At 48.9% G+C, this 18,895-nt stretch overlaps 1 protein-coding gene across 5 annotated transcripts in view; it reads left to right on the plus strand.

Annotated features, from left to right (window-relative positions):
• The window catches only part of TBC1D1 (TBC1 domain family member 1), a 219,701-nt gene extending 207,884 nt beyond the window's left edge, over positions 1 to 11,817 (plus strand). For all 5 annotated transcript variants that reach the window (XM_017350653.3, XM_051830768.2, XM_051830777.2 and 2 more), the window contains 3 exons: positions 2,326 to 2,495; positions 7,186 to 7,359; positions 11,352 to 11,817. In XM_017350653.3, the coding sequence (XP_017206142.2) occupies positions 2,326 to 2,495; positions 7,186 to 7,359; positions 11,352 to 11,537 (530 nt within the window). In that variant the 3' untranslated portion in view covers positions 11,538 to 11,817. The remainder of the gene's footprint in view (positions 1 to 2,325; positions 2,496 to 7,185; positions 7,360 to 11,351) is intronic.
• The last annotated feature ends 7,078 nt before the right edge of the window (positions 11,818 to 18,895 follow it).

Genomic DNA, 18,895 nt, shown 5'->3' on the forward strand with positions numbered 1-18,895 from the left:
GATGTCAGTCAGCTTAGATGTGGTGCTGTATCTGATCGTGCCGGGCTTGTCCCTCAGAGCCGAAAGGTACCCAGCTCAGAAAACATTGCCGTGGTGGCAGATTCCTCTCCTCGGGGTCCCTACTTACGAAGAAATGACAGATCTGGGCCGGCGCCGCGGCTCACTAGGCTAATCCTCCGCCTGCGGCGCCGGCACACCAGGTTCTAGTCCTGGTCGGGGCGCCGGATTCTGTCCCGCAGCACGCCGGCCGTAGCGCGCCGGCCGTGGTGGCCCTTGGGGGGTGAACCAACGGAAAAAGGAAGACCTTTCTGTCTCTCTCTCACTGTCCACTCTGCCTGTCCAAAAAAAAAAAAAAAAAAAAATCTGGATTTTTATTCTGAAAGGTGTCATGTATTTTCTGTTCAGCTATCAACTCTTAGCTGGAAATGAAGCCTTCTAAACCACTGAAACTTGCAGTTTATCCTTCTGTTTGGGGGGTGTCGTTTCTGTTTAAAAATACATCTTACTTGGAATGTTCTATTTTAGAGCCTTTTATTTTCTGTAGTGGTGCATTTTCCATGGGCAGGCTGGGTATTTTGTAAAGCAGGCATCTCACAGGAAGACACGTCCTTGGCACTGCCCTTGAAGCATGTCCACGCTTCAACCAGTCCTCTAATTTACCTTCCCCTCCTCACCCCTCAAAAGGAAGCCAGGCAGGCCCGCTTTCCCTATTTGCTGGGGGCCCCCTGAACCGCCAGCAGCTGTGGCGTTTGTGGAAAGAGTGTGAGCCTTGAGCTGTGTGAGTTACAGGCTGGGCCTAACCCCATACCCACCCAGCGCATTCCAGGCAGCACCAACACAGCAAAGTGGGTGAGGGTCACAGCTGTGCCGGGGCTCACTTGGCCAGCAGGTGCCTCGGTCTGCCATCGTTTCTCCTCCACGCACCTTGCAGAACCCACACTGACTGCTGCCCGGTGGCATCCAGCCTCTGCTGTCAGCTTTCTGTCCTGCTTGCCTGCTTTTGTCTTCCTTGATCTGAAGACATTTGCAACTTAACTCTGTCCCTCCCATCATCAGCGTGCAGCGGAGAGAGAGATGTCCACAGTTGCTTCTAATAGTCTCTGTGCTCTCATCTTTAGTTTTGCATTGGTTTCGTGCATTAATGTTTCAGCGATTGGGTATCTTGCCTGGATTCAGTCACCTAGTAATTCGTTGTGATGGCTGCGTTTTACGCCCACAACCTTTCGCTGTCTTTTTCCAGTGGCTTCAACTTCTTGAAGAGCGGGGAGGCAGGGCGGGGCTTGCTGCTCCGCCTGTCGCCTTCTCTCCCTCCCAGTGCAGGATATGAAACCAGCACAGGGATCACTCACATTTGCCAGCCGCTCTAAGAAAAAAGAAAAAAATAAATAAAAAATACGGCAAGAACTAGAAAGTACCTTGACTGAGTTTTTGATCTCATCGGAGGCTAAAACATTTTTTAACTCCATCATTACGTGAAAATCCAGTTGGCTTGTATTTGATAATATACTTTTTTTTTTTTTTTTTTTGACAGGCAGAGTGGACAGTGAGAGAGAGGCAAAGAGAAAGGTCTTCCTTTTTCCATTGGTTCACCCTCCAGTGGCCACTGTGGTGGCGCTCTGAAGCCAGGAGCCAGGTGCTTCCTCCTGGTCTCCCATGCAGGTGCAGGGCCCAAGTACCAAGTACCAAGTACCCAGGCCCACTGCCTTCCTGGGCCACAGCAGAGAGCTGGACTGGAAGAGGAGCAACCGGGACAGAATCCGGCACCCTGACCGGGACTAGAACCCGGTGTGTCAGCACCACAGGTGGAGGATTAGTCTAGTGAGCCATGGCGCCGGCCCAATAATGTACTTTTGCAATTGGTGTAGACAGTTTGCAGTTTTTAGAGATGTTTAAACTTCCTTTTTTGAGAACAGAGGCACTTTTTCCACTTAACTCTGTCTTAATTTCTAATGCTATAACTACAAAGATCTATGAAACACGTTTCAGTAACCCCTTTAAAATCCAGAACATTCCTGGAAACATTTACCACAGAAACTTTTTCTCCACTTAATTCTGTTCATGTTTGAATTTATTTCCAGAGAGGAAAAAATTCATCTGAACCTGTGACAGAGATCGAAGCAGCAGTTGTGTTTATCTGTTATTTTTATTATTTGCGATATTGTCTTGACAACGCTATCTGAACGATCAAACTCTTAAAAAGGAAATAAAGTTTCAGCTTGGGGTTGGTTTCCCGTCCTCCCGCTCTGTGATGTGTGGAAAGGAAAACAGTGGCAATTCACCAGAAGCTGGTGGGGCTTAACTTTGTGCATTTCTGTGTTTTCCCAGACATGATCTTTCTTCAGGGATCAGAGGTCATATTTAAAGTGGCTCTGAGTCTGTTGGGAAGCCACAAGCCCTTGATTCTGCAGCACGAAAACCTAGAAACCATAGTCGACTTTATCAAAAGCACACTGCCCAACCTGGGCTTGGTACAGATGGAGAAGACCATCAACCAGGTACGCTTCCGTCCAGGTGCCCCCCCTCCCTGCGCGCTCTCGGGACCCTTGGTAGGCAGAAGCTCAGGTTTGTTTTGAGCACAAGCTCTTTCCTGCCATTGTGTCTCTGAACAGCACCGTGCACAGAGCAGACACATGTCCGGTGTGCGTGTGAGGGCCGTGGGGAAACAGTGCCCGTGGCCAGTCACTCAGCTGCAGCACTGGTAGTTCTCCTGAGAGCCACGCATTTGTAACAACGTAGGCTCCCATGAAATGGGTGATTTGATTTTTTTGAAAGATTTATTTATTTATTTATTTGAAAGGCAGAGTTACAGAGAGGCAAAGGCAGAGAGAGAGAGAGAGAGAGATCTTCATCCGCTGGTTCACTATGCAATTGGCCGCAATGACTGGAGCTGCACTGATCCGAAGCCAGGAGCCAGGAGCTTCTTCCCAGTCTCCCATGTGGGTGCAGGGGCCCAAGGACTTGGGCCATCTTCTGCTGCTTTCCCAGGCCATAGCAGAGAGCTGAATCGGAAGTGGAGCAACTCGAACTGGCAACCAAATGGCATGCGGACATTGCAGGCGGCAGCTTTACCCGCTATGCCCCAGCGCCAGCCCTGGTGCTTGGATTTTTGCTGATGAATGGCATTAAATTTCTAAAAATAAGTCCTTGCTGCAGAGTTGTGGTAGGGAGCATGTATCAGTGAAGTGGGTCCAGGATGTGCATTTTTACGGGATTCAGTTCCTGGGTTGCAGCACCTCTGATCTCTGTGTACGGTGGAGCCCTCCCTCTCTGCAGTGGGCATTGGAGGTGTGTTTAGAAGACCAGGTGGTGAACCGGCTGGGCCGGGAGCGAGAGCAGATTTTGATTCTGCGAAAGGAAGAGTCTCCCAGTATGATTGCTGCTGCTGCTGACAGTGAGCGGAGGGGAAGGTGGCCCCTGGAGGGACCACTGGAGCTTGTGGGAAGGCACTGGGAGGGATTTCGTCATTGGTGGCTGCAGAATCGGCAGGCAGGCCTTTGAGCAGCCTAGAACCTGCTTCAAGTAGGATGCAAGCGGAGCAATCCGGTAAAACCGAACACTGAGATCAAGCTGTTCTTTTCAGAATCCTCCTCCGGGGGTTTCTGAGGTCCCAAGGGGAATGCAGTGGTTGCAGTGGGTGCACCCGATGCACGTCGCTGATTTTCACCTGCAGCTGCATCTCGGGGGTTCGGCAGTTTTCTGGCACACCGCATCAGCCAGGACGAGAGGGGCTCTGTTCTGTGCTGCACGGATCTTTCGTTAGCCAACAGGCTCCGTGTCTCTTCGTATTTGACTTCCCTGTTGCATTCCTCTCACTGTGGTTTGTCGAGTCCTTCCTCTTTGCCAGGTTCCATGGCAACCTGCTTACGCACGGGACCTCATTCAGTCATGGGCCGCGTTCCCGCAAGGATGTATTGCGGTTAATGAGCCGCACTCCCCGCCCTGCCCCGTGCTGCACAGTGACTTTGAGACGCAGCTCACCGCAAACTGCTGCTCACCACCACCAGGTGTCTCTGGGGTCCTATAATTGTGCTGCTTTTCCATATCTTATCTGCAGCCTAATACTCTCTGCCCTTTCGATTCTTTAATTTCCGGCTCTTACATTCATTTGTTCCCCTTTTAGGGTTTGCATGCCACGTACTTATTCTCACAGCTGCTGGGGCTGACCCAGAGAGCCTGGGTTCCCCCGGCCGAGGCAGTGTGCAGTGCATGCTGGCTGCCTGCCCCCTCCTGGCTCCAGGACAAGGTCACTTTGCCCCCTGGGACTGAGCCCTGCAGGAAAAATGCCCATTCCTCCCCTTCTCTGTAGAGAATAAGTACTTACTGAGAGAACCCGGTGTGCCTGGTATGCCCCAGGTGCTCTGGAGGTGTTGGGAGAGTGGAAATGAACACAGCATGGGAACAGACAGTTTGTGTGCACCTGATTTGGTTCAGGCACCTGTCCTGAGCCCAGCCTTCCTCCCAGCATGGACTCCTTCACAGCCCTGGACGTGGTATTGCAGTCCCCATTTTTATGACACTGATCAGAGGTTCTCCGTGGGAGGCCACGTGCTGTCTCTGCGCGCCGTGGGCCATGGGGTCTGTGTGGCAGTGACTGCACTGGGCCCTCGTCATGCAGAGGGGCCACAGGGATGACTGAAGGGGTCGTGCTGCAGTAAACAAGCATATACTGTGTCTGGCACCATAGGGTGGCATTAGCAGCATTGTACACTGCTGATTCCCACCCAGCAAGTAGCTTGGCAGTGTGTGTCACAGGCTAGTTAAGTACCCAAACCCTTTGACCCAGTAAGCCCACTTCTGGGACAGAATCCTTAGGAAGTAATCCAGATATGGGGAAAGTCTCTTGTTAGGGTTATTGATGATAACAACAAAGGCTCGGAATGAGTGGTCACCCAGCACCAAAGCAGGCTCTGAGCCGCTGTGGTGGCGAGTTGGTGGAATCCCATGGGCTGTTTACTGTTGTGGGCATGAAGCTGAGACAGCAGCGTGGAAAAGCCTTTATGACATGATGCTAAGTGGAAAAAAGTGGATAGGGAATTTTATATTGTTACTTTACAGCTAGAAAGCAGGCTGTGTTGTGGTGCAGATGGTTAAGCTGCCACTTGGGACACCCACATCCCTCATCAGAGTGCCTGGTTCAAGTCCCGGCTCCACCACTTTCCATCCAACTTTTTGTTGATGCGCACCCTGGGAGGCAGTGGATAGCTCAAGTGCGTGGGCCACTGCCAACCATGTGGGAGAGACTCAGAGGGAGTTCTGGGTTTCTGTCTATAGCCTGGCCCTTTCCTGACTATTGAGGGATTGTAGGGAGTAGAGTTAACAAGTGGATGGATGATCTATCTCCCTCTTTTTTTTTTCTTTCTCTTCTCTTTGCCTTTCAAATAAATAAGAAAAATTTAAAAATATATATGTAATGTACCTCTATTGCTTCAATAACTTAAATGAATAATTCATCTTTTTGAAGAAAAAAAATTGAAAATATGGAAATGGGCACTTCCTACTTTGGCAAGGAGAAGAGAAAATTCACCTCCAAAATCCTGGAACTTGCTGAAGACCTTAGAGAAGCTAAGAGCAGAGTGCAGGGAAGGCAGTAGATCCTCAGTGGTTATGAACCAAGTGGAACTGCTTTGCGATGGACACGGAAGCATGACAGATGCGGAGGTCCAGGCATCTGACAGCCTTGTGGAGTGACAGGTGCTCAGGAAGCGGCTTACACAGCACCCAGCTGCTGCTGGGCAGTCCCCCTCTCCCCCCTCCCAGCAGGGCAGGGGCTGGGAGGTGTGCACTTGTCCAGGAAATGGAAACGCCTCAGCGGATCTCGCTTTCCCAATGCCCCTCTGAGGCCCAGCATGACTTCTGGTAGCCAGGAAGCTGAAAAATTCTTCTCCGGGAAGAGAAGATGGGATCTGGGGAATGGGGAGAAAGCACAGAGACTTGTGAAGGAGTAAAGGATCTCGTGCCCAGGCGGCCGGGTGGGGGGCATTGATTGTTAACTGCATGGGAATTTCTTCCTTGTAGAGCAGCAGAGAGAGAGAGAGAGAGAGAGTTTCTGCTCTTGTGAAATTTCACTTCTCCCCCTGGATGTGTGTTTTTATTAGATGGTCCCAGCGTGACTGCATCCCTAGGCCCACCAAGCACCTGTGGGGGCCTCACTGCTCTGCCGAGGGGCCCCCGCCTGGGAGGCCCCAGCCTGGGGGGCTTACCCCTCGGAGACAGTGGAAGTGAAGAGGACAGGTGCACCTGGCTGTTGGCCCCGCCTCCAGCCCCCTGAGCCCTGTACAGCCGTGATCTGCTTGAGTCACCTGTGCTCTCCGGGCTGTTTTTCACACGAGTGGTTTTCATCACTGTCGCTCTTACGGGAGGGAAGAGGACTTGGGCATTGTTTGGTGTTCAGTCATCTGTGTGGGTGACCCGGTTTTGGCTCACGTCTGCGGATCTGTGCGAAGGACAGTTATGTAGTAAACAGTTCCACGGCCTGGCTGTTCTTGTGGCTCTGAAAACCCGAGTGACTTAATTAAACTTTGACTCGGTGACTGTGCAGGTAGGGCTAGACTTCATGGTTCTTTCCTTCCTTTGAATCCATGGTTAACCTGATAGAGTTTTCAGAGAACAGACAGAAGTACTGAAATAAGAACTAAAAAATAGGCTTTAGCTTTTGGAAGATGAATATCAGAAACCTACACTTGGGCCTGGTGCTGTGGCGTGCCTGTAACACTGTCATCCCATATGGGCACCGATTCAAGTCCCAACTGCTCCACTTCCAATCCAGCTCCTTGCTAATGTGCCTAGGAAAGCAGTAGAAGATGGCCCAAGTGCTTGGGCCCAGCCACTCTCATGGGAGACCTGTATGAAGCTCCTGGCCCCTGGCTTCAGCCTGTTCCAGCCCTGATTGATCATTGTGGCCATCTGGGGAGTGAACCAGCAGATTAAAGATTGATTCTCCCCCTCCCCCTCCAACTCTGCCTTTCATATAATTAAAAATAAATCTTGAAAAAGGAAACCTACACTTAACTGCTACCATGGAATTATTTCTAGGCTCTTCCTTGCCTTGTTGGTGCTAAGAGTTCCTTATTTATCATTTCTTGTACCAGGCGTGATGCTAAGTGGAGGGGAGGAGCTGAGTGGACACACGCGTGTGGGGTGGTGGGCGTCTTCCCTCAGTGCCTGGCGACCTTTCGTGTGTTGCAGGTATTTGAGATGGACATCGCGAAGCAGTTACAAGCTTATGAAGTCGAGTACCACGTGCTTCAAGAAGAGCTCATCGATTCCTCCCCGCTCAGTGACAACCAAAGAATGGATAAATTAGAGAAAACCAACAACAGCTTACGCAAACAGAACCTTGACCTCCTTGAACAATTGCAGGTAGAGTATATTTATAAAGCAGCTTCCTGAACTGCAAGTATCTGGTAGTTCATTAACTCACCAAAGGCACCAGCAGCCGGCGTGTTCCCATGCCCGGAGGACCTTTCTCACCCTGAGCTGTTCGGAGTTGAGATCAAAGGGATCCCAGGAGAATTGGTCCTTTTTATTACAGAGCAGGTTTTGATTTGCTCAGGCTGGGCGGTCCTGGAGCTTTCTGCACTTACCCTTTTAGGAGACGGGCCCAGAGAAGAGTCTGGGTCCGCGCTGTGGTGGCCCTGTTAGCTGAATGCTGGCAACTGTGCTCTGAGGATGGGTGAGACCATCAAGCTCTTTAGCTGCCGTGGGCAAAACCAGCCAGGTCCAGGAAGGGATGCATCGCAGTCATCTACCTAACAAAACAAAGCTTGTGATTTATCACCGATTAACGAAGGGCAGAATTCTCCCCTCTGGAAGCTTCCACCTTAGCATGGACAAGTGTGGGTGAGAACGTAGAGAAGACAGGCTTATGGAGACCATGCACCCCGGGGTGAGCTGGAGCGAGCTCCGTGGTGCAGTCCCCAGACCCAGATCCTACCAGATCCAGTGCAGGCCACACCCACATCGTCACCCGGGAGACTGCTACCCTGAGGACAAGAGGCACCGAGCAGTGCGGCTCTTGCGTCAGTCAAATGCTGTGAAGTAACCATACATCCTACTTCCGAGCTGTCACAGGCGGGTGGCCACGCTGCCAGTGGTGAGGAGTTATATGGAGAGTGTGGGGTTGCTGTGAGGAAAGATTCATCCTCATGGACTCTTTTTTTTTCCCCAAAAAAATAGATGTTTTACCATGTTCCTGGGCTGTCCTTCAAATAAGCACCCCAGCCCGGTCTAAGCTTCCAATTTCTTTCCAGGAGAAGTTGCCATCTTGCACACGCAGGTTGCGGTGATGTGGGAAACCAGCCCTTGTCTGAGTGCATTCCTCCCGGGGGCCTCCGCTAGACACCTGCTTTGCCTCCCCAGTGCCAACTGTGCCAGTCATGTTCTGAAACCCAACTTCTTTTCCCCCTAACATTCTTTTCTCCCTGGGGTCTCGGCTTAGACCCCAGGGGACGAGAGCCTTGTCTGGCCTGCGAGGGGACGCGGTCTCAGGCGGTCATCTTAAATGGAGTTGGTGCCAACCGTGAGTTCCCGAATACTCATTCCTATCATATGACAGAAACACTCCCCGCAAACCTGTTTGCATTCGAAGCAGTTGGCTTATTAAGGCAGACAGTATACAATTCGAGGCTCGTTTTATTGGGCTTTGTGTGGGTTTTCGGCAGTGAGGGTGGAAAGCTAATTTATGCGGCTCCTGTGAGCCCTACCACTTCCGGGAGGCAGGGAGTTGTGGCAGACTGCTCAGCCACCTACACTCCTCAGGAGAGACGTCGGGCAACAATTGGTAAGAGACATCTCTGGGCCGGCGCCGCGGCTCACTAGGCTAATCCTCCGCCTGCGGCGCTGGCACACTGGGTTCTAGTCCCGGTCGGGGCACCGGATTCTGTCCCGGTTGCCCCTCTTCCAGGCCAGCTCTCTGCTGTGGCCCAGGAAGGCAGTGGAGGATGGCCGAAGTGCTTGAGCCCTGCACCCCATGGGAGACCAGGAAAAGCACCTGGCTCCTGGCTTTGGATCAGCGCAGTGCGCTGGCCACAGCGCGCCAGCCGCAGCGGCCATTGGGGGTGAACCAACGGCAAAGGGAGACCTTTTGTTGTGTCTCTCTCTCTCACTGTCCACTCTGCCTGTCAAAAAAAAAAAGAGAGAGAGAGAGAGAGAGAGAGAGAGACATCTCTGCACCATGTGGTCGTGCACGTCTAGGGACGTCACTGAGGGCTGCCACAGTCACCAATAGTTACCGAGTCCACTGTGCCAGTGCTGGGGCCACCGAGATGAGTGATTTGGGCTGGGCCCGTGGTGTGTGAACACGTGGCTGTCTGGGTAAGACTTTCCCATCGTCCTCTATGAGAATGTGCATCTCACCTGTGAGAATCGTGCTGCCTTTTTGCTTAACCTTTCACAGATGGTCCATCCAAGGAAAGGTGTAGATACAGTATCGATTTTTGTGCATAAATCTTTTTTACCTAAGTATCAAAATAAACCTGTTTTCTGGTGTTGTCCTGTTCGTGTACCTGTTAGATATGCCAAAGTCCCATTTGTTTTCTTGTTAAACACAAGAATTTTATAAAATTTTTAAGGTTTATTTTATTTATTTGAAAGAGTTACAGAAAGGGAGGGAGGGGGAGAGAGAGAGAGAGAGAGAGAGAATATCCATCCACTGTTTCACTCCTCAAATGTCTGCAACATCTAGGAGCCAAAAGCTTCTTCCAGGTCTGCCACCTGGGCTGAGGGGCCCTCGGACATCTGCTCCTTTTCCAGGCACATTAGCAGGGAGCTGGATCAGAAGTGGAGCAGCCAGGACTCAAACAAGCGCTGTGCCTCTATGGGATGCTGGCATTGCAGGGGCAGCCTAATGCATTATGCTACAATGTCAACCCCAATTTTTCTAAAATTTATGGTAATACTTATCGCTTTAAAAAGACGTATTTATTTGGGGTTGACATTGTGATACAGCGGGTCAAGCTGCTTGCATTGCCGCTGTCCCATCTGGGCACTGGCTGCTCCACTTCTGGTCCAGCTCCCTGCTAATGTGCCTTGGAGAGCAGTGTACTCGGACCCCTGCATCCACATGGGAGACCCAGATGGAGTTTCATGCTCCTGCCTTTGGCTTGGCCCAGCCCCTTTGGGGAGTGAACCAATGAATGGAAGATTCTCTGTCTCTGTGTGTCCTCTCTCTGTGTCACTCTTTCAAATAAAACCTTAAAAAAAAAATTGTTTATTTGGAAGAGTGACAGATAGAGACCTTCCATTTTGTGGTTCACTCTCCCAGTGCCTGGGGTGAAGCCATGCTGGAGCCAGGAGCTCCATGTGGCTCTCCTACATGAGTAGCAGGAACTCAAGTACTTGGGCCATCACTGATGCTTCCCAGGCCCATTAGCCGGGAACTGGATGGGAAGTGGAGCAGCTGGGACTCAAGCTGGCTCTGATAGGGGTTGTGGGCTTCCTGAGCAGAGGTTTAACCTGCCGTGCCTCAATACCCAACCCCAAGGATTTTGTTTTAGAAGCTGGAGACCAAACTCTAACCTGCTTTGTCCAGCATTGTATGAGATAATTGCCATGCCAGATGGTGCCATGTTCCCTGGCCTAGTGCTGTCTTTTACCGTAGGACAAGAGAATTTCAAGCTAGCAAGCCGTTTTGACCTGGGCCATCACGCCGTTGTGACTGTCAGTCTGAAATCAATTCATACACGTGGATAGATGTGTTAGTCACAACCAGCCAGGCCGTGCTGACACAGAAAGCTCCAGGGCTCAGTGCCAGCGCTGTGGCACAGCAGGTAAAGCTGCCACCTGCAGTGCTGGCATCCCATACAGGCACTGGTTCAAGTCCCGGCTGCTCCTCTTCCAATCCAGCTCTCTGCTAATGCTCCTGAGAAAGCAGCAGAAGACAATCCAAGTGCTTGGGCCCCTGTACCCATGTGGGAGACTCAGAAGAAGCTCCTGGATCCTGGCTTCAGATAGCCGAGCTCTAGCCATTGAGGTTACTTAGGAAGTGAACCTCTGTCCTCCTCATCCTTGGCCTCTCTATAACTCACCTTTAAAATAAATAAGTAAATCTTAAAAAAAAAAAAAAAAAAAAAGCTCCAGGGCTCGGTGGCCTGGCACACCCGAGTCCATCCCTGAAGTGTTCCTGGGCCGGGTCAGGGCTCTCCCCCTGCGGCGGTGCCTGGGAGTTCCCGCACCCTCGCATGGTGATGCCGCCGTCTCCACACCCGGCTTCTCAGGGAGCCACAGCTGGCGAGGAGATGCTGTCGGAACCGGTAGCGAGCTGTGGACCATCACGGCTGAAACGTGGCTCCTGCGGGCTCCCTCCCGTGCTGCCTCAGGCGGGCGCCGTCTGATTTCTCCTTTTCTTCCTCCAGGTGGCAAACAGCAGGATCCAAAGCCTGGAGGCCACGGTGGAGCAGCTGCTGAGCAGCGAGAGCAGGCTGAAGCAGGCCCTGCTGGCGCTGGAGCTGGAGCGCGCCGCCCTGCTGCAGCCTGCGGAGGGGCTGCGGGGGCAGCCTGCGGGCCCGGCCTGTGCTCAGCCCCAGCCCACAGGCGACTGAAGGCCCGGAGGAGAGGGCGCGGCTCCGTCCCGACGCTGTCCAGGCCCTAGCTGAGAGGGACCGGAGATGCTGGAGGAGACAAGGGGGCGTGGAGTGAGCTTCTCAGGGAGGAAACTGGCTGCCAGCACGCAGCCTCACGAGCTCAGACTCGCAGCCCAGGGGCACCTGTGCCGCTGTGGCGGTGGTGGTCTGGGTTCTGATCCGTCCCTTCTCTGGTCCTGATTACTGTACTCAATAGCTTTAGATGGCATGGACACAAATAAATGCACCTTTATATTTCCTTGTGGTTTCCTTTCTCAGCATCACTGCCTTTGTGAGCAGCACCCTAATGTGGTGGAATCTCAAAAGCCGGAAGGGCTCCCAGTGGCCCCCTCGTTCCTCCAAAGAGGGCTCAACACCCTCAGTGTCACCAGCAGGCATGGTTGGCCCCCGTCTGTTCTGATTGTGGAAACCCAAGGTGACCATTAAGAGGGACCATTAAGAGGGACTGAGAGTGATTTGGCTGAATAAATCAGACCCTGGGTACATAAGGAAGTTTGTCATTTTTTTTATGAAAACACAGCCTATTGCTAGACATTTTTGCTTATTTCTCACATACACTCAGTCAGCCGTGGCCGCTAACGGCTTTCTGGGAAGAAGCACCATTTGCTTAGAGTCTGGAGACACTGCCAGTGTGTGACTGCAGCTGAGGGTCTGCGATGTGCATTTCCTTGTGGTGGTTTCACGTTCCTGCTACGGAGCCACGCATTTATTTTGCTGTCGCCTAATGTCATGCACCTGCGTGTCCCTCTGTGTCTTGACCCCTTGGAGACCAGATTCCTTGCAGAAGGAGCAGGGCACATCCAGATTTCCAAGGGGGTGCCCAAGATTCTGGGGTCTTTCCCCAAAAGAGATGAGGCTGAAATGGTAATCAGTGTGTGGCAGCCGACAGCTTTTCAGAAATGGGACACAATGTAGTGACCCCCCCCCCGAACCGCACCCCGGGATGGTGAGGACCCTGTGCCTTCAGCCAGCAAAACACGGCTCCCGGCATCAGGCTGCCTGCCCTGCAGTTAGAACGAGCCGGTTAGAGAGCTGTACAGGCACAGGCCGCTTCCCTAACTGCAGAACCCTCCCCCGTTGTGACCGCACTCGCGACTTCTCCACAGTGCTTCTCTCTGGTCTCAGTGACCTGACTGCTGGGAGTCTGTGTGAGTCTCCCAGCCATTTCCAAGGGGGATGGGGGAGCTGCCCCTGGCGCCCAAACAGGTGCTTTGCGGTCGAGGCTCCTCCCTCCTGTTCCCCAAGTCGGAGGACCACAATTCTAGTCGGAAGTCCAGTGGCCGTCACCCCAAGTGGTACCCCCAGAGACAAAGGCACTTCTCAAAGCTCGTGGAAAACGGAATTAAATACAAACTTGTTTTGGTGCCAAAATACCTTTGAAATCCATTCGTAGGAAGGAAGTCTTCAAAAAGTTCATGGAAACGCGTGGTATGACTACACCGCTGGATAGACTTCAACAGTTTTTGCTCAAATGCATCTTTTTATTCCATTTTCCCGTTAATTTCTTGCAGTGTGCTCAATTACCTTAAAGAAGTTCACAATCAAAGGCTTCTTTCCACACCACAGCTGGATGGGACTGAATGTTTTCCTGTTGAATTTTGGACACCTTACTACCATTACTCAAAAGCACCGAATCTGCATTCAATAAAGCAATAAAACAAATACTTCAGGCTCACTTTTTTATGGTGTGTATGTGTGTGTTTTAAATGTTGAGGCTTTGCTTTTAGCCTGGGAATGAAGGAATGCCCGTGACCACCTGTGGGTCCAAGTGTGGCTGTCACCTAACAGTTGGTGAAACAGTCGAGATATGGGTGCCTGTCCCCGGGGGTTGGTCTCCATGTGTTGGTGTTGTAGCACCTCCATGAAGTGGAGCCCAGCTCACTGCATGCGACCGTGAGTGCTGTGATGAGATCGTGGTGCGCAGACAGGGCAGTTGGCACCAGCCTGCGGGTGTAGGTTGGACTTGGTTTCAGCTGTGACGTCACAATGAAAAGGAGGACAGAGGCATCAGTGTGGGAGGAGTCTCCGAGGCAGGCTTCGAAAGGAAGTTGCACATTGTGTTTTCCCTCAATGCACAGCTAAATCCATAGACACATAAGTGCACTTGGAAGTTGTGTTTTGACAGCACTTAAGCTTCTTACATATTAGACATTCTTAAAAAAAAAAATATTTATTTGAAAGAGTTACAGAGAGAAACATAGAGCCATCCACTAGTTCACTGGTTCACTCCCTAGATGGCTATGACAGCCAGGGCGGAACTAGGAGCCAGGTGCTTCATCTGGGTTTCCCACATGGGGCCCAAACCCTTGAGCCATCTTCTGCTGTTTTCTCAGGCATATAAGCAGGTTGCTGGATTGGAAGTGGAGTGGCTGGGACATGAAGCAGCGCCCACGTGGGATGCTGGCATCCCAGGTAGTGCCTTGACCTGCTATGCCACAGTGCTAGCCCCGCGTCAGACTTGCTGAGCCTTCGAGCACACTGCTCCATAGACCATGAATGAGACTGTTGAGTGCGAGCCCCACTGCGGTTCCCTCTGAGGGTTTATGTGTGTTCAAAAGGCCCACACCCACTGCTGTGGTCTGAATATCAGTGTCCCTCCCAATATGTATGCATATGAAGTAAGATCCAGTGTGAGGGTGTTAAGAAGTGAGGGCTTCGGGGGAGTAATCCGGTCCTAAAACCTCGACTCCTGGAGAGGATTGTGGAGGACACTGAAGACAGCTGCCTCGCCCTTCTCCCAGGTGAAGATACAGCAAGAGGGTGATGTCCGTGGGGAACAAGGCCCTCGCCGGCCACCGGTCTGCTGATGCCTTCGCTGTGGCTCCCCAGCCTCCAGGTGGTGAGCAGTCAGTTTCCACTGCTCAGAATTCCCTAGGCCAAGCAGTTCAAAGAAATGTCGAGACAGCATCAGTATTTTTGAAGATAAACTTGCCATTACCGTATTGCCTCATAAACATAAACGATAAACATTGGTTTGGTCCACTGACTGCTTCAGCAAACAGAAGGAAATCTGTTCTCACTGAAGCATTAAAATGCAAGGAATGATGTTATTTTTTGTCATTTGGATCATAGTCATTCTAACTTATGTGAGATAATACTGTGTTTTGATTTTTTTCATTTCCCTGATGATTAGTTACATTGAACATTTTTTCCTACCCATTCATTGGCCGGATTGTTAATATTTCCATTTGTTTTACTATTGTTTGAGTTCTTTTTATATTCTGGGAACTAATCCCTTGTGAGATGCATAGTTTGCAAATGCTTTCTCTCATTTCACAGTCTCTTCACTCTTGTTTGTTTCCTTTGCTGTATATGACCTTTTAAGTTTGATATAAGCCAATTGCCAATTTTTTGTTGCCTCTGACTTTGGAGTTGTGTGTAAAAAAATCTTAGTCCAACCCAATCCCCTGAAGCATTTCCACTATGTTTTCTGCTAATAATTTCATAGTTTCAGGTCTTACATTTTAAATCTTGGATTAATTTTGAGTTGGTTTTTGTGTATAGTAAGATATAAGGGCCTAGTTTCTTTCTTGTGCATATAGACATCCAGTTTTCCTGGCATCATTTGTTGAGGTGTATTTCCTTTGTCTAATGTACATACTTGCTGTCTTTGTTGAACATCAGGTGGCTGTAACATGTAGATTTATTTCTGGGTTCTTTGTTTTGTTCTATTGGCCTGAGTGTCTGTTTTTATTCTGGTAACATGCTCCCTTAGTTACTTTAACTTTCTAATAGGTCTTGAAGCCAGGTCTTGTGATGCTTCCAGATTCATTGTTTTTGCTCAGGATTGATTTGGATATTCAGTCTTTTGTGATCCCATGTGAATTTCAAAAGTGCTTTTTTCTAGTTCTGTAAAGAATGATACTGGGCTGGTGCCACGGCTCACTAGGCTAATCCTCCGCCTTGCGGCGCTGGCACTCCGGGTTCTAGTCCCAGTCGGGGCGCCGGATTCTGTCCCGGTTGCCCCTCTTCCAGGCCAGCTCTCTGCTGTGGCCAGGGAGTGCAGTGGAGGATGGCCCAGGTGCTTGGGCCCTGCACCCCATGGGAGACCAGGATAAGTACCTGGCTCCTGCCATCAGATCAGCGCAGTGCGCCGGCCGCAGCGCACTGGCCGCGGCGGCCATTGGAGGGAGAACCAACGGCATAGGAAGACCTTTCTCCCTGTCTCTCTCTCTCTCTCTCACTATCCACTCTGCCTGTCAAAAAAAAAAAAAAAAAAAAAAAGAATGATACTGATATTTATATAGGAATTGCACTGAATCTGTAAATCACTTTGGACCATATGGACATGTTAATAATATGAATCTTGATATGAATGGAAGGGGAGAGAGAGCGGGAAAGAGAAGGGTTGCGGGTGGGAGGGAAGTCATGGGGGGGAGCCAATGTAGTCCATAAGCTGTACTTTGGAAATCTACATTCATTAAATTTTAAAAAATCATAAAAAATAATATGAATACTTCTCATCCATGAACATGGGATATCTTTCCTTTTTTTTTTTTAGTGTCTTCTTCAATTTCTTTCACCAGTGCTTTATCATTTTCATTATAGAGATCATTCACTTAAATTTATTTCTAGATATTTTTTGGTAGCTATTGTGAATGAGATTGCTTTCTTGATTTCTTTCTCAGCAATTTTGTAATGTATAAGAAAGCTAATGATTTTTAAATACTGAATTTGTGTCTTGTAACCTTACTGAATTTGTTTATCAGTTTGAATGGATTTACATTTTTGGTGGAGTCTTAGGTTTTTGTATATATAATATAAAATTATGTCTTTTGCAAACAAGAATAATTTGACTTTCTCTTTTCCTATATGGATGCCTTTATTTATTTCTAGTGCCTTATTCCTTTGACTATGACTTCCAAAGATATTTTTAGTAAGAATAGTGAAAGTGGCCATCCTTTTATTAGAATAATTCTAGCTTTTATTGTGTTGAGAAACATGACTTCTAGACACAATTCTTTGAGGGTTTATCATGAAGAGATGTTGAATTTTTTTTTTTTTTTTTTTTTTGACAGGCAGAGTGGACTGTGAGAGAGACAGAGAGAAAGGTCTTCCTTTGCCATTGGTTCACCCCCCCAATGGCCACTGTGGCCGGTGCACCGTGCTGATCTGAAGCCAGGAGCCAGGTGCCTCTCCTGGTCTCCAATGGGGGTGCAGGGCCCAAGGTCTTGGGCCATCCTCCACTGCACTCCCTGGCCACAGCAGAGATCTGGCCTGGAAGAGGAGCGACCGGGACTAGAACCCCGTGTGCCGGTACCGCAGGTGGAGGATTAGCCTATTGAGCCGTGGCGCTGGCTGAGATGTTGAATTTTATCATTTTATCAGATTATTTTTCTGCATCTATTGAGATGATCATATGGATGTTATCCTTCATTCTGTTGCTATGATGTACTAGGTTTATTAATTTGCACATGTTAATCATAGTATATAATCATTTATGTTTACTAGTGGGTTTGGTTTGTTAAAAAAAAAAAAAAGATTTACTGATTTGAGAAGCAGAATTAGAGGGAGAGACAGAAGGAGATCTTTTGTCCATTAGTTCACTCCCCAAATGGCCATGGTGGTAGGGGTTTGTTGGGTCAGGCCAGAGCCAGGAGCCAGGTCTCCTAAGTGGGTGTCAGGGGTCCAAGTTCTTGGGCCGTCTTCTGCCATCCCAGGCACATTATCAGGAGCTGGATCATAAGCAGCACAACCAAGACTCTAACCAATGCTCCAATATGGGCTCTGGCTTGCAGGTGGCAGCTTAAACTACTGTGCCACAACACCATCCCAATTTGCTAGTATTGTGTTGAGAATTTTTGCATCTGTGTTCATTGGGGGTATTAGTCTTTTTTGGTGTGTCCTTTTCTGGCTCGTCATTCTTCAATGCTAGCCTTATAGAAGGAGTTTGAAAGGATTCTCTCTCTTTTCAATGCTTTGGACTAGTTTGGGAAGAATTAGCATTTGTTGTTTATTAAAGGCTTGGTAAATTTCAGCAATGAAGCCATCTGGTCCTGGGCTTTTCTTTGTTGGGAAATTTCTCATAACTGATTCAATTTCATTCCTAGTCTTTGGTCTGTTCCAGTTGTCTGTGAACTCATGGTTCAATTTTGGTAGGCTATATGTTCTAGGAAATCATCCATTTGTTCTTGGCTTTGCAGTTTGTGGGTGTATATGACCCCATTGAACCTTTGTATGTCTGTGGTATCAGTGTTTGTATCTTCTTTTTCATCTCTGTTGTTATTTATTTGGGTATTCTTTTTTATTTCTTGGTTACAATAGCCAAAGGTTTGTTGTTTTTATCATTTTTTAAAGACTTATTTATTTATTTGAAAGTCTGAGTTACACAGAGAGAAGCAGAGAGGTCTTCCATCCGATGGTTCACTCCCCAGTTGGCCGCAACGGGCCGGTGCTGCACCGATCTAAAGCCAGGAGCCAGGAGCTTCCTCCAGGTCTCCCACGTGGGTGCAGGGGCCCAAGGACTTGGACCGTCTTCTGCTGCTTTCCCAGGCCATAGCAGAGAGCTAGATCAGAAGTGGAGCAGCTGAGTCTCGAACTGGAACCCATATGGGATGCCTACACTTCAGGCCAGCGTGTTAACCTGCTGCACCACAGCGCCAGCCTCCTTTTTATTTATCTTTTCCAAAAACCAGCTCTTTGTTTCATTGGTGCTGTTTATTCTTACTTATTATTTTTATTTTATTTACTAGTTATTTATGTTTAGTCTCCATTTCTCTCTCCTTTGGTCTTTGTTGTTGTGTCTCTTTATTCCTGCTTTTCTAGTTCCTTGAGTTGTATCACCAGGTTGTTTATTAGAAATCTTTCTTTTTAAAAAAATATAAGCACTTATTGTTTCCTTTTAACACGTACTGTTTCCTTTTAATTTCCCTTTTAACACTGCTTGTGTTTATATCCCATAGGTTTTGACATGTTGTGTTTTCACTTTCATTTGTTTCAAGAAAATTTTAATTTCCCTTTTGATTTCTTTATTGACCTACTGGTCATTCAGGAGAATGTGGTTTAACTTACGTGTGTTTGTACAAATTCTGTAGTACAGATTTGATCCACCTGTGCATTTCTAGTTTTATTCCATTGTTGTCAGAGAAGATATATGCCATGATTTCAGTTTTTAAAATTTGTTTATACTTGTTTTGTGGCTTGACATATGGTCTGTCTTAAAGAATATCCCATGTGCTGACGAGAAGAACGTATGTTCTACAACTGTTGGATAAAGTGTTCTATAAATGTCTGCTAGACCCACTTAGTCTGTGATACTGTTTAACTCCAACATTTCTTTATTGAATTTTTGTTTGGATATCTGTCCATTGATGGAA

The sequence above is a fragment of the Oryctolagus cuniculus genome, chromosome 2 (genome assembly GCF_964237555.1).
Source record: "Oryctolagus cuniculus chromosome 2, mOryCun1.1, whole genome shotgun sequence".
In the NCBI taxonomy this organism is placed as follows: domain Eukaryota; kingdom Metazoa; phylum Chordata; class Mammalia; order Lagomorpha; family Leporidae; genus Oryctolagus; species Oryctolagus cuniculus.